Source organism: Trichechus manatus, unplaced genomic scaffold (genome assembly GCF_000243295.1).
Source record: "Trichechus manatus latirostris isolate Lorelei unplaced genomic scaffold, TriManLat1.0 scaffold00046, whole genome shotgun sequence".
NCBI lineage: Eukaryota > Metazoa > Chordata > Mammalia > Sirenia > Trichechidae > Trichechus > Trichechus manatus.
Genome location: NW_004443982.1, coordinates 3,122,964 through 3,139,080, shown reverse-complemented (window position 1 = coordinate 3,139,080; position 16,117 = coordinate 3,122,964). Strand labels below are relative to the sequence as shown.

The 16,117-nt window shown below is 43.6% G+C and overlaps 1 protein-coding gene across 1 annotated transcript; it reads left to right on the top strand.

Moving 5' to 3' along the window:
• The first annotated feature begins 3,255 nt into the window (after positions 1–3,255).
• USP27X (ubiquitin specific peptidase 27 X-linked) lies at positions 3,256–7,793 on the top strand. The gene is made up of 2 exons (XM_012555667.2): positions 3,256–3,372; positions 4,003–7,793. Exons 1-2 carry the CDS (start codon positions 3,256–3,258, stop codon positions 6,235–6,237), a joined length of 2,352 nt encoding a protein of 783 aa, XP_012411121.1. The 3' UTR covers positions 6,238–7,793.
• The last annotated feature ends 8,324 nt before the right edge of the window (positions 7,794–16,117 follow it).

The window sequence follows — 16,117 nt, the reverse complement described above, 5'->3', positions numbered from 1 at the left end:
TGGTTTTCAATTTTTTGCTTCCAATAAAATTGAAGGAGAACCCAATGGGGTTGTCAGCTGATAAATTTATGAAAACTAATTTTGATGATAAATCATTGTGTAATTTTTTCCATATATCTCCCAAGGAACTTATAGAATTGAGTGGCATTGCTAAAACAAAATATCCATTCCCTATTTATATAAACGAGGTTTCTATGTGCCAACATCTAACCAAACAAAAAATAAAAAGAGAATTGATGCTGAATTCTGTCTTATTCTAGCAATAAGCAATATTTATCCATGGATACACCGACTAAAAAAAGCCCTATCTATCTCATCAAGAGATGCATACCCAATAAATATTTATTTTTACATTGAATAATTATCATAATTTGCAATATATTTACATTTTGATCTATTGTATTTTAATACTAATGGTCATGATAACTCAAGCAAGTGTAAATTTTTTAAACAACACTTTTGATCACAGGAATATTTAAAACATTTAAATTGCAAAATACATGCAAATTTTTGCTGTGGAGAATTATGATAGGGTAATCAATTAAATAGTTTCAATTGCAAAAAATATATTATTAGAATAAAATTCTGTTGGGAGAATAGAATGGAATTAAGAATTCAGGGAGAAAAGAAAAAACATACAACTTCCAACTATCAAAGCAGAGCTTAGTTATGAATTTTTAAAACAGATGAGAGTGGCAATCAAATCACTATGGTGTAAAATCGTGATGTAACAGTTTTATTTTTGAAATGCTAATATTTGTCAGAAACTACATTATTTGCATCTAGTCACATTAATGATGCAAAATTTTAGATACCAACCTAAAAATATGTGAAAGGGACAGGAAAACTAGACGAATAGGTTGAAAAGGGGAAAGTGTTGACACTTTGCAGGGTTGGCAACCAACGTCACAAAACATTATGTGTACTAATTATTTAACGAGAAACTAATTTGCTCTGTAAACTTTTACCTAAAGCACAATGAAAAAAAAAATGATTGAAATGGAAAATATATACATATATGTGAAGGGGCACAATATTTTCAAAATATTTTGAGAGTATTTTGATATAAACTAGTAGTTTTATATGAATATACGAAATATATGTGTGTGTGTATCAAACAAACAAAAAAACCCATTGCAGTCGAGTCAATTCCAACTCATAGCTACCCTAGAGGACACAGTACAACTGCCCCATAGAGTTTCCAAGGAGCGGCTGGTGGATTCAAACTACCGACCTTTGGGTTAGCAGCTGAACGCTTAACCACTGTACCACCGGATATATGGAATTGTCACATACTCTTTTGCCACCTTGTGGCCAGAGTTGTGTTTGACACCCAGGCACATCAGCTGCAATAGTTGTCTCCTTAGGTCAGCCCCTTTGCTAGTGTTCCATCAGGCCTTTGTGGGGCAGAGATGGTTAAATTCTGCCCAGGAGTGAATCTAGGCCTATACGAACACTAAGCAACAAAAATATTATGGTGGAATCCTCCACATGTGATTCAAAGTAAAAGCAACATACAGTCAAGGAGTAAGGACCACGACAAATCTGATTTTTCCCATGAGGACTACTTTAAAAAATAAAATATCAAACTGCTTTCAATATTTTTTTTCTTGGCTTTTTGGTTTGGGTGCCCCTTACACATGGGGTCACCATGAGTTAGAATCGACTCAATGGCAGTGGCTTTGGCTTGGTTTGGTTACCTGATGGTAACCTAGACACTTTGTTAGTCTGCCTTTTGGGGAACCTGCCATTGCTTTTGGCCCTGGGGTCAGGTTGTGGAGCACCTTTGGTTCAGGGCTGTGTCCATGGCTCCCAGCATAGTACCTGGTTCTCAGTGGATGTCAAATTATCATTTGATGAGTGAATGGTGGCAGAGCCCTCCACTTCCAGAACCTGCTGGCCTGGGCAGAGTCCAGGTGGATCTGTGGGCTTCGCAGGAAGTTGATTAAGGAAACAGCCAGGTTACCATGACTAGCTTTCCATGTTAGACAGTTCCAGGTACACAGAAATCTTTAGGTCTCTTTGACTTCTGTTACTCTGTGGAGGTGGGAGGAGAGTTCCTCCTGCCCACCCCTACACACACACTCCATAACCTCAGTCACTTGTTGCAGCAAAAGGAGCAGCAGCAGCAGAGGCAGGATTCCTTCAGTGGGTGTGCTAGTTTCCAGTCCTCTGGTTGCAGGCCACAAAGAGCAAGAATATATTGGAAGGACACTGGGGTGCTTCAAGGAGTTGAGGCAGGAGGTGGACTTAGGAAGAGCAGGCACCAGAGCAGCTCTTGGGACCTCAGCTGCAGTAGTTCTGCCCCTCCTGCCATCATTTTCTGGTGTGCAGAGCAAAGCCCCAGAGCATGGTTGATATGGCACCAACTATCCGTCTACTTCACCTGAGGAATGGGACCCCTCCGTGGACCCTGGGAGAACTAGCACAGAGGCTGCCTGATGGGACCCAGGCATCCTCCCTAAGGGCTCCTAATTCCTGACAACCAACTCCTGCTGCTACCCCAGGAGGCCTGGGCTCCCACTTCCCTGAAGGAAGGCGCCAGGTGGAGGGGTGATGTCCCATGCTAGCCAAGGAGAACTTTGCTCTGGTAATAATCAGGCAGCACAGACCCACAACTGGGCAGTGTGTACTAGGCCAAGGCCAGCCAGCACCAGGACTCACGGTACCAGACTGTCTCTAGAACATGCTCCCTGATCCTCAAGCACTGATTATCTACTTTTCCTCTGACCCAAGTCCAGATGCCTGCCCTTGGCTGCACTCCCTGGGACCAGCACCTGCAGCTGCTTCCCGACATCCCCCAGCCATATCCAAGACCTGAGCCACTTGTTCTGGTCTGTCTCTTCATGGGCTCCATGGTGCTGCTGCCCAATGCCCCCAGCCTTTCACCACAGGATTTCCAAGAAGTCCCTCAGACCCCCACCACCCCACACTGGCACCTCCACAGACCAAAGCTGCTGCCCTTCCATTCCCACCTGCTGCCCAAACCCAGGATTCTGCTAGGGTTACAGGGCCTTGGGACTGTGTCCTGGAGTTTAGGTCACTGTCTCAGCTGTAGGGATGGCCTTATTGTGCCTTGTCCCTCCCGCTGGCCTTGGAGACAAGAGCTGGGTTCTACCCCCGCCCACCTCCCCCCAGGCTGCTCAGCAGCATCTGCAGGGCCAGAGGCTGGCTGCCAAAGCCTCAACCCACCCACGGCCTTGGGAACCCGAGAAGGAGGTGAGGAGCAGGCACAGACTGCACAGCACCGATAAGATGGGCAAAGGGACGTGCCTTTGCAGGCCTAGCAGCCTTGGGAGCTCTGCTCCTCCGGATCTGGAGTCCTGGCCTGCTCCTGCGGAGCTGGAGCGCATCCTCGTAGAAAAGGGCAGAGTTTGGGGTGGGAGGGCAGACTGGGACAGGGCTGGGGGCAGGCTCCGCTACAGAAATGATGGCCTGTCACAGCTTCTGACTGTGCTCCTCACAACCCAGCCTCCGAGGTGACATTTCACCACCTCAGAAACGTTTCTGGTCTTGGCAACTGCTCAATCCCTAGCCCCGCAGTGCTGGAGAAAGCCTACACGGATGAAGGGAAGGACGAGAAGAGGGGAGGAGACGACGAAGGGGGTCAGAGCAGCGATTGGAGCTGAGAACTGGAAGCGCCTTAAAGAGACTGCGCGGTCCCCGCCCCCCTTCCCGCCAGCCTCAATGAATTAGAGCTGTGTTTCCCAAACTTGCCTGATCATAAGAATCCTCCCAGGCCCTAGTTAAAGATACAGGTTCCAGAGTACCTCCCTTAGAGATGCTGATTCAGTAGGTCTGCGGGTGGAGCCGAGGAATCGGTGATTTTAACACGCTCCCCCACGTGATTCTCGTGAACAAGCAAGTTTGGGAAATATTGAATTAAAGGAAACGGGGCCTGGCTGTAGAAGCGGCCTCCGCTAGGGGGCTACGGCTGGAGGATTCCCGGGGGCGTCGCCTGCTTCCGCCGCCCCCTTCAGTGAAAGTCCCTTTTGGGTCCAGCTGCCACCGCTACCGCGCTCCCTCAGGCCGGGCGGGGGACACCCCAAGTCTGCGCGGCCCCCGCGCCGCCACGCCCAGTGGCCGCCTGAGCCCTGCGAGCAGGGGGAGGAGCCGCAGGCAGTGGAGGCGGAGGAGGTAGCGGAGGCGGAGACGGCAGAGACCGCGGAGAGGAAGGTGGAGGCGGAGGCGAAGGTGGAGGGGAAGGTGGAGGCGGCGGGGAAGGTGGACGCCGTCGGGAAGGTGGAGGCGGCGGGGAAGGTGGACGCCGCCGGGAAGGTGGAAACGGCGGAGGGTCCGGGCCGCCGGGTTGAGCTCAAGCTGGAGCCAGCACCCGAGCCGGTCCGGGAGGCGGAGCAGGAGCCGAAGGGGAAGCAGGAGCTAGAGGATGAGAACCCAGCGCGGAGCGGCGGTGGCGGCAGCAGCGACGAGGTTCCTCCCCCAACCCTCCCCTCCGACCCGCCGCGGCCCCCCGATCCCTCCCCGCGTCGCAGTCGTGCTCCCCGCCGCCGACCCCGACCCCGGCCCCAGACCCGACTCCGTACCCCGCCGCAGCCTAGGCCACGGCCCCCGCCCCGGCCCCGGCCCCGGCGCGGCCCTGGGGGCGGATGCCTGGATGTGGATTTTGCGGTGGGTCCACCAAGCTGTTCCCACGTGAACAGTTTTAAGGTGGGAGAGAACTGGAGGCAGGAACTGCGGTTAATCTACCAGTGCTTCGTGTGGTGTGGAACCCCAGAGACCAGGAAAAGCAAGGCAAAGTCATGCATCTGCCATGTGTGTGGCACCCATTTGAACAGACTCCACTCTTGCCTTTCCTGTGTCTTCTTTGGCTGCTTTACCGAGAAACACATTCATGAGCACGCTGAGACAAAACAACACAACTTAGCCGTAGACCTTTACTATGGAGGTATATACTGCTTTATGTGTAAGGATTATGTATATGACAAAGACATTGAGCAAATTGCCAAAGAAGAGCAAGGAGAAGCTTTGAAATTACAAGCCTCCACCTCAACAGAGGTTTCTCACCAGCAGTGTTCAAAACCAGGCCTTGGTGAGAAATATCCAACCTGGGAAACAACCAAACCGGAGTTAGAATTGCTGGGACACAACCCACGGAGAAGAAGGATCACCTCAAGCTTTACCATCGGTTTAAGAGGACTCATCAATCTTGGCAACACGTGCTTTATGAACTGCATTGTACAGGCACTCACCCACACTCCGATCCTGAGAGATTTCTTCCTCTCTGACAGGCACAGATGTGAAATGCCAAGTCCTGAGTTGTGTCTGGTCTGTGAGATGTCTTCTCTTTTTCGAGAGTTGTATTCTGGAAACCCGTCTCCTCATGTTCCCTATAAGTTACTGCACCTGGTATGGATACATGCACGCCATTTAGCAGGGTACAGGCAACAGGATGCCCATGAGTTCCTCATTGCTGCATTAGACGTGTTGCACAGGCATTGCAAAGGTGATGATGTTGGGAAGGCAGCCAACAATCCCAACCACTGTAACTGCATCATAGACCAAATCTTCACAGGTGGCCTGCAGTCTGATGTCACTTGTCAAGCCTGCCATGGTGTCTCTACCACAATAGACCCATGCTGGGACATCAGTTTGGACTTGCCTGGCTCTTGCACCTCCTTCTGGCCCATGAGTCCAGGGAGAGAGAGCAGCGTGAATGGGGAAAGCCACATACCAGGAATCACCACGCTCACGGACTGCTTGCGAAGGTTTACAAGGCCAGAACACTTAGGAAGCAATGCCAAAATCAAGTGTGGTAGTTGCCAAAGCTACCAGGAATCTACCAAACAGCTCACAATGAATAAATTACCTGTTGTTGCCTGTTTTCATTTCAAACGGTTTGAACACTCAGCCAAACAGAGGCGCAAGATCACTACATACATTTCCTTTCCTCTGGAGCTGGATATGACACCATTTATGGCCTCAAGTAAAGAGAGCAGAATGAATGGACAGTTGCAGCTGCCAACCAATAGTGGAAACAACGAGAATAAGTATTCCTTGTTTGCTGTGGTTAATCACCAAGGAACCTTGGAGAGTGGCCACTATACCAGCTTCATCCGGCACCACAAGGACCAATGGTTCAAATGTGATGATGCTGTCATCACCAAGGCCAGCATTAAGGATGTACTGGACAGTGAAGGGTATTTACTTTTCTATCACAAACAGGTCCTGGAACATGAGTCAGAAAAAGTGAAAGAAATGAATACGCAAGCCTACTGAAGTGACACACAGATCTACCTGTAATGGAAAATGACAGCACCCATATTACAATTGGCGTCGAGATTTAAAGGACCTACTTGACCATGGCCCATGGGCCTGACAGAGTAAGAATTGAACAGTACCCAGTGTCCAAAAGGTCTTGATTGGAAGAGAAATAGAGGGAGGGAGAAGAGGTATAGGCAGTCAATTAAAGGAAAATTAAATGGCAGGAATGCTCTGAGTTTGGAAAGCAGGAGCAGGAAAATTTTGACACTGGTACATAGCCTATATTCCTCCAAAAGGTTGTGTGGGAAGGTGTGGGGCGGGAGGGGGGTGGTGTGGGGGGTGTGTGTGCCCTTGTAACCATAAAACATCTTTCTCCATGGGTGTTTCAGTTTCAACTGACCAATCACATAACAGTTATAAGTTTGGGGGAAAAAAGAAAAGCTTGTAAAAATGTAGCCCATTGCATATATGGGTATGAAAGCAGAAAAGTGAGGAGGCAGGGATATCTCATTGACAAACACCTTTGCCAGTTTCTTTGTATTCGTGATTTTTGTGCTATTTAATGCAGTATTAACAAAAGAAAAGCCCACATGGGCTAGTGAAAGGAGAAGAAAGAAGGGAGGCTAGTACAAGGGGAGCAATTGCTCCAAAAGTAGACAAGACAAGAAATACTATAAGCAACCTACACAGACAGTCCTCAGCTAAAAGTTTAGTGTGTATTAAAAAAAAAGCTGTATGATATACTTGAGCAAATCAATGAACCTCTTTGCAATTGTTTTCTCATCTGTAAAATGCAGATAATTCCCACCGTAAAGGGTTACTGTAAAGATTAAATGATATAAAATGTGTCAAAGTACAAAGTAAAAGCCTTGGAACTTTGTAGGGGCTCAGTAAACATTCATTGGATCCGTATGTGAAACTTCTTTGACCAATACCAGAATGCATCAGAGGTACAGATCAGTCCCATCTGAGACCCATGGACAGAAAGGACACACATTGTGTCATGTGCAGACACACACAGACACAGTTCCCTCCCCAACGCTGTCTCCTTGGAGCCCCAAGGCAATAGACTCCACTACTGTCCCTTGTGTACAGGGCATCACCAATAGTGCCACACCCAGGATTGGGCAGGGGAGGGAGAACCACAACTGCCCTCCAAAAAGTCATTTTGTCCATTTGGAAGACAGTCATGTTGTTTTCATGACTCAGCACCACAATGAGTGGACTTTCAGGGCCAGGAGGCTTCCATGCTTCCACACGAGGGTATTATTTAGTGGTCTTTGCCTTCTAAAAGCATTATGAGTTTAGCTGCTACATTTCCATGGTAAATGTTTGTATGGATCAGTAGAAAGACTTGTCCGAAACTCATTGGTCCATCAGAACAGGGATATTGATAGAGTGACCTGTTGGTCTCTCCCTGATTCTGACAGAGGGCAGAGCAGCCTGAGAGAGCTGAGCCCAAACAGATGGGATGAGTCCAGGATGGGGTAAGCACTGGTGATTTCTTCCTTTCTTTTCAGCGTCAGGTACAAAAGTACCTACTACCTAGAAAAGTCTGGGGGTAAACTCAATGTGTATCAGATCCGTGGGCTTGGATACAATGGCTTGTGTGAAAGGCTGGGCTCCCCCATGGCTTCTCAAGTCTACTTTGTGGTCAACTCACTTGGAAATAAATATTTATTAATGTGGCTACTTGTTTATGGACTACATCCCCAACTAGCTCATAGGCTCCTTGAGGACAGGAGTTGTGTCTTATAACCTGCTGCATTCTCAGCCCTGTAGCACAGTGCCTGGCACAGAGTAAGTCGTTTTCAAAACATTTACTGAATGAATGGGTGAATGAACGTATACACCTACCTTTCATAAAATTTTCATCAACACCCAGAGCCCGTAATTCTTAGAAGAAAATGTAAAATGTTATTTTTGGTGTCTTGCAGGATGGGGGAGGTCAAGAGATAGGTGGCCTCAAATGATACTTGGCAACTTCATGTAGGGTCTCTAACTACCTTTGGGGATGTGTCTGGTAGCCCCGCCTGGGAAAATAGCCCATGTCCTCAGTCCTCTGCCAGTCAGGCATGTACCACCAGATTCTGACTGCTTGAACAGAAATGGCCTTTTATTTTTTTAAAAAACATTTTATTTGGAAATAATTTCAAAGTTACAGAAAAGTTGCAAAAATAAAAATAAAATACATAGAACATCCATATACCCTTTACCCAGATTTACCTATTGTTAACATTTTACCCATTTGCTTTATCGTTTACAGGTGCACTCTCTCTCATAAATATGTGTGTGTGTGTGTTTGAACCATATGAGGGTACATTGTATACATCATGGTGCTTCACGCCTAAATACATCAGTGTGCATTTCCTATAAATAGGCATATTCCCTTATGTCACCACAGTATAGTTGACAACTTTGGTAAATTTAACATTAGTACAATACTTTTATCTAATCTACCATTTGTACTCCAGTTTTGTGTGTTGATCCAATGTGCTTTATAGCATTTCCCCCTTCCTTTACAGGATCTGGTCTAGGGTGAGGTATTGCATTTAGTTGTCTTGTCTCTTTAGCCTCCTTTCATCTGGAACATTTCCACAACCTTTCTTCATCTTTTATGACATCAGCATTTTTAATAGAGCATGCCTTATTTTGGATTTGTCTGATATAGAAACTGCCTTTTAAATACCCTGCACTCAGGAATAGTTCAAAGAGGACTAAGAGCTATGAATTGCGTGAGACTGCTAAACCTGACGTCACTGTTTTCAACTGGTGGAAGGCACAGACCACCAGAGGGAGTAGCTGTGCCTGGCGCTTCCTGATTGAACCACGCACCTTATCTGCTCTGGAAAACACCATTGTCCCTCAGCAACAGGGGAGCCATTCAAGCCCAGCCCTATCCCCTACCAGTCACCAACCCCCAAACTGAGCTATGGAGTGTAGCAGCAGCCAGGGCCTGCTTTCAGATCACACCACTGTGGGACCCAGGGCATCATGTATTCAGCAGGTATGTGTTACCTTAAGCTCAAACTGAGATTCAGGCATGTTTGAGCATGTATGGCACATGGGTAGGCACCTCCATGGCTGAGGCATTTAGGCAGATCAAGAGTTAACACCCTTGGCACCTTCATTAACATTCCCTGGTGGGCACAGCCGCTGTGGTGGGAGTGGGTGGGTACTGCTTGTTAAGCAGCTTCATGGGCAGAGTACACAAAGATGGGGCCCAGAATAAGTAAAGAAGAACATGGGAAATGTTTAAACCAGATTGGTTTTTAACCTACTGGGGACTTTTCAGACACAACTGGGTTCTTTTACATGGGGGCTGGAATTTTTATGTGAGCAGATGGGGGCAAGAGCCAGTGGAATTTAAGCTACTTCTTTAGTTGTGACTCCATCTATATCTACAAGCTGGTAAGGCCTGGGGAAACTCTTGGAAGTTGACTGGAAGGAAGCTGGAGGGGTGCCTTTGAGTCACTGGTAATGTTCTGTTTCTTGATCTGGGTGCTGTTTACAGGGATGTGTTCATATGTAGATTTATGATCTGGGACCAGACGGGCACAGGCAAAAGATGGGTGCTCACAACTGGGGGTCTTACCACCCATAGAGCTCAGAATGAGAGGCAAAAAAATGAGATGCTTTCCTTTCACCCATTACACATGCTTCCCAGGTTTTCTTCACCTAACCTAGTGTCTTGGTCATCTAGTGCTGCTATAACAGAAATACCACAAGCGGATGGCTTTAACAAAAGAAATTTATTCTCTCACAGTCTAGTAGGCTACAAGTCCAAATTCAGGGCATCAGCTCCAGGGTAACGCTTTCTCTGTCCGCTCTGGAGGAAGGTCCTTGTCATCAGTCTTCCCTTGGTCTGAGAGCATCTCAGCGCAGGAACCTTAGGTCCAAAGGATGCACTCTGCTCCTGGCACTGCTTTCTTGGTGGTGTGAGATCTCTAACTCTTTGCTTGCTTCCCTTTCCTTTTATCTCTTCTAAGATAAAAGGTGGTGCAGGCCACACCCTAAGGAAACTCCCTTTACATTGGATCAGGGATGTGACCTTAGTAAGGGTGTTACAATCCTACCCTAATCCTCTTTAACATAAAATTACAATCACAAAATGAAGGAAAACCACACAATACTGGGAATCATGGCCCAGTCAAATTGATATACACAATTTTGGGGGGACACAATTCAATCCATGACACCTACTTAGAAATCCAGAACCGTACCACTTCCTGGAGTAGCCAGATGCTAAACCTTACTCTGGCCTACAAGTCACTAGGTAACACGTCACTTCTTCCCAATTCACAAGGAATTCTGATCAGGGATGCCATCAACCAAGAGGTCTTTTCTAATCAAGAAACAGTAGCCGCCATAAAATTCATATTGTCATGATGCGGTAGACCTGGTGCCAGGAATCTGTGTTTTCTCCAAACGCATATTTCTCTCCCAAAAGTGAAGGCCCAAGACCTTTGAGAGTATATAGCCCAGCACTTACAGCCTGCAGGTGACCCAATGCCTTTTTTAACCTTTCGTATTGAAGTATATCAAATACACAGGAAAAGAGTGCTTATCCTAAGGGTACAGCTGGATGAATTTCTACAAATTCTGTAAACAGCACCCAGATCAAGAAACAGAATATTACCCATGACTCAAAGGCACCCCTCCTGCTTCCTTCCAGTCAACTTCCAAGAGTAATTAATCCCTATCCTGACTTCTTTCACTTAGGTTAGTGTTGCCTGTTTGCATACCTTATATAAACAGAATCATTCAGTATGTATTCTTTTGTGTTTGGCTGCTTTGCTCAACATTATTTTATGAGCTTCAGATCTGAAGCCTTTTGTCAAGAAAAATTATGAATAATAATAACTATTATTATTTTTTTTAATGTTTGAAAATCACTATGCTAAGGAATTTTAGACCTCAGGGGAATGATGTACTTAAATCACATGGGTGATATATCTGGAAAATAATCCAATGTGCTACAGAGACCTGGCCTCATATGTGCTGTTAATCTGGATGGTTCTGAGGGAGATTTAATTTCCTTGAAACCTAAATAAGTAGCTATTTACGAGGAAGGAAGTGATAAGGGAAAATGCTTAATTATAAATACGGTATAAAATCATAGGTATTAAAGTATGGTTTATTCTGGCAATATAGCACATTAAGATAGTATGACTAGCCCCCCACACACACATATTAACACTAGATAGAACAAACACATATTAACACTAGATAAACTATAACAAAAATTTAAATTTATAGCTGACCTTAAAAAAATAAAAGACAAAGTAAAATCTCCAAAACAAGAAAAAGCCAGTGTAGTAATTGTAAACTGACAACACAATGACCCATTGCAGTATTGGTTCCAGATATCAGGCCCTAGTGACTAGGGACTTGGAGCTGGGAGTCTAATGCCCAAGCAGATATTGATGACACAGCCTCAGGTCCACCAGAGGCAGAAGAACTGGAACTGAAACCTGGATAAAGCCTTTAGTAGCTTCTCTGCCCATTAAAAGGGGTTTGAAAAGGAAACAATGAAGAGGCTTATGCTCTCTCTGGAGCCACCAGAAGTAAAATCCCCATGCCTATATGGATGTGGGTCTAAATCTACCCTACTGTGTATCATAAGAACCACATGCTAAAACATTAAAAGAAAAGAAAAAAGCAGAAGTACTGAAACTTCTAGAACCTTAGCAAAAGCAGATACAATACATTTTCACAATCCAGGGCACATGATAAAAGCAAGATCTGCTGAAGATGTGCTCTGAGACAAACAACAAAAATATAGTTCTTGCAAAGAAATGATATACCATGAAGAAGAGTCAGCAGTTGCCAGAAGGAGGACAATTAGTATCCCCAAGAAATAATGATGAGAAGAACTACTACTCCTTTTTTGAGGGTGAAATAAGGACATTTTCAGGAAAAAAAAAAAACTAAGAAAGTTGATTACTGATAAACTCTCACTAAAATAACTACTGACAGATATACTTAAGGAAGAAGGAAATTGAAATCAGAGAGAAGTGATGAGTGGGAGGCAAGTAATGGTGAACAAAAATTGGTAAATGTGGGAAAACTAAATAAGCATTAAGTATATAAAACAATAATGTTGAATAATACGGGGATATAAAAACAAACTGAAACTAAAAGCACTGGCCCACAAAAACATGTAAGACTGCAGGGGATTCTAATACTTAAGTCATTCTAAGGTTCTTGTGTTGTTTGAGAAGAGGTTAGGGATATTGCCTAAATTTAGACCTTGTTAAGTCAAGTAATGTTTAAACATTTAAGAGTATGGACTTCTAGTTTCTGACAATGGCAGGCTTGGTTACTTGATTCAAATTTCCTACTGGAGAAAATCTTTCAAAATCACTTTTTAAAAATCTGAAGAATTGAGAGGGCAGAGGGAAACTCCCAGGCAATTTTTGGATGAAGGCCTGTAACCAGACAGGTAAACAGAATATCGGCACACCAAAGGCAATTTTCTCTGAGATCATATGCCTACACTGCACACCTGAGCTGTGGTCCAATGGTTGCACAGGGCTACAGGAAAATAAGTCTCAGGGCCAACCAAAGGTAGGGGTTTAATAGTAGACCCTCTCCACATTAAGTTGGGACCCCCAAAGAGCTACACCTGCAATATAAGAGCCAACAAGAACTAAACTTTCCCATTTCCAACAATCCAATAAAACTACAGAAGGCTGCCCTGGCGCTAAGCAGAGTAAGAGGAGAGGGGAAAAAAAAAAAAAAGACAGGTTAAAAAAATCCATCCTTGATCTAACTCACATGCACACACAAAAGACCAGACTTACTGGTCTGACAGAGATGGAGAAACTCCGAGAATATGGCCCCCAGACACCCTTTTACCTCAGTAATGAAGTCACTCCTGAGGTTCACCCTTCAGCCAAAGATTAGACAGGCCCATAAAACAAAATGAGACTAAATGGGCACACCAGCCCAGGGGCAAGGACCAGAAGGTAGGAGGGGACAGGAAAGCTGGTAAAAGGGAACCCAAGTTCGAGAAGGAAGTGTTGACATGTCGTGGGGTTGGTAACCAACATCACAAAACAATATGCGTACTGTTTAATGAGAAGCTAGTTTGTTCTTTAAACCTTCATCTAAAGTACAATAAAAAAAAATCCATCCCTGAGTATAAATATTAAATAATGAAAAAAGATACCCAGGAAAATCCTAACCAAAAGAAAGCTAGTGTAACTCTGTTTATGCCATACAAAATAGATTATAAGGCCAAAATCATTACTGGTGATAGACAGCATCACTATGTAATAATAAAAAGAACAAGTCATTAGGAAGATGTAACAATTCTAAACTTTTATATACTTAGTAACATAGCTTTAAATACATAAAGCAAAAATGTACAGAATTACAAAAAGGAGAAACTGACAAATCTATTATCAGAATGGGAGATTTTATATGCTATACTCCACTTAGAGACTGTTAGATTAAGCAAACAAAAAAGTCAATAAGAACATAGATTTGAATGGCACAATTAACAAGCTTGATCTAATGGGTCTAATATATGTCTACATGCCTGAAAATTAATACATACATTTTCTTTTCAAGCACACTTGGGATATAGACCACATTCTAGGCTATGAAGCAAGTCTCAGCAAATACCACGAAATTGGTTTCATTCAAACCATATTCTCTGATCACAATGCAATTAAGTTAAAAATCAAAAGTGACAACTACAAGAACAAAAACTTTTAAAAGTTATTTAGAATGTTTAAAACACACTTAAATAACTCATGGTTGAAGGAAAATCATAATGTAAATTAGAAATTATTTAGGACTGAATGATAATAATGTAGATATCGAAACATGTGAGATACAGCTAAAACAGTACTTAAAGGGAATTTTATTGCCCTGAATGCTTTTATCAGTAAAGAAGGCTAAAAATTAATGAAGTAAGCATCTAACTCAAGAAGTAAGAAAAATTAAACATAGTGAAAGCAGAAGGAAAGGCATAATCTATATGAATATAATTGATGAACTAGAAAACGATGCAGTAGAGAAGGTCCATAAAACCAAAACTTGGTTCTTTGAAAAGAAATGAAACAGACGAACCTCTGGCAAGATTGAACAAGAAAGCAAAAGAGAGAAGGCGCAAGTGAATAATATTAAGAATGAAAAGAGGGACAAAACTACAGATACAGCAGAGATTTATAAACAATTTTAAAATACTATGAACAACTTTCTACCAATAAATATAAAAATTTGGATGAACAATTTTCTAGAAAAAAAATATAACTTTCAAAACTTGAGAAGAAATAGAAAGCCTGAAAGACATATATCTATTTTAAAAACTGAATCAATAGTTAAAAATCTACCCTCTCCCAGAATTTAAAAAAAAAAAAAAAAAAGGTTTATCAGGTGAGTTCTACCTAATACAAACTGTTCCTGGAAACATAAAAGGAGAGAACAATTCCACATCATTTTATGTGACTAGTGTATAATCTTTATGTTAAAACTAGATAGGAACAGTACAAGACAATATTTTTGACCAATCTCGCTTATAAATTAGATTAAAAATTCTAAAAATACTACCAAACTGAATCAGCAATGTATATGAATAACATGTATCATGACCAAATTTTGTTTATCTCAAAAATCCAAGGACGGCTTAAAATTAAAAAAAAAAAAATCATTGAGATTTTTGGTTGAAGTTTGCAGTACTTTTCTAGGGCTCCCATAACAGAATACCACAAAGTGGTTGGCTTTAAACAACAGAAATTTATTGTTTCACAGTGCTGGAGGCTGAGAATCTGAGATCAGAGTGTGGGCCATGTTCATTCCTTCTGAAGCTTTGAGGGAGAATCTGTTCCATGCCTCTCTCCTATCTTCTGCTAGCTACAGATGTTACTTGGCTTGCAGCTGCAGTGTCATATGGAGCCCCTTCCTGTCTCCCTGTCTCTGTGTATCTTCTCCTCTTTTGTAAGGACACCAGTCACATAGGATTAGGAAGTACCCTACTCCAGTATGACATCATGTTAACTGATAACGTCTTCAAAGACCCTATTTCCAAACAGGGTCACATTCACAGGTAGAGTGGTTAGAATTCAACCTATCTTTTGTGGGGGATATAATTCAATCCATAACAGGGGTTGAAGCCCACATTAGCTTTTACTCCCTCCCAAGATCCCACTAAATTAATAGTTTTCCAGTTGCTATTGAGCCAATTATGACTCATGGTGACCCATGTGTATCAGAGTAGAACTGTGCTCCATAGGTTTTCAATGGCTGATTTTTTGGAAGTAGATTGCCAGGCCTTTCTTCCAAGGTGTCTCTGGGTGGACTGGAACTGCCAACCTTTCAGTTAACAGCTAAGCGCATTAACCATTTGTACAACACATAGATTTAAAAAAAGGAACCAATCCACAAAGAAAAATGAGACAGTATACAGCAGCGATAAAATTTTGGGATCTAGAAAGCAGCTTTCATTTCAGCTTGGAAGCCATCAGTCCCATCCTTACAACAAGAAAACTGGGCAAACTGAAAATTGATAACTTCTTAGACACATCAGAGAACGGAGGTCACAGGGCAAACTGCTGCCCTGAAATCTGGAGAGACAGGTTTATCCATAGAGATTCAGCACCTCAGATCTTTTTACCTGGAGCAGAAACTGGTAGAAGCCAGAAGTGGTTTGACCACTTACTCCTTTGTAATTTCGGTGAATTGCTGGAGGCTGAGTGCAGACAGGAGAAACTCCTGGAGGCCACAATCATAGTGGAGCTCCCACACTTTTGAGGGCTTTCTCTCCAGAAACCCCACCAAGTTCTCAAGGTGATAATCTGAGAAAAATCCCCTTGTGGCTCTAGCAGGGGTAGGAGGAAGAGTAGTATTGTGTAACCCCCAGATCCCTGTCCATAAACAAAGGTTT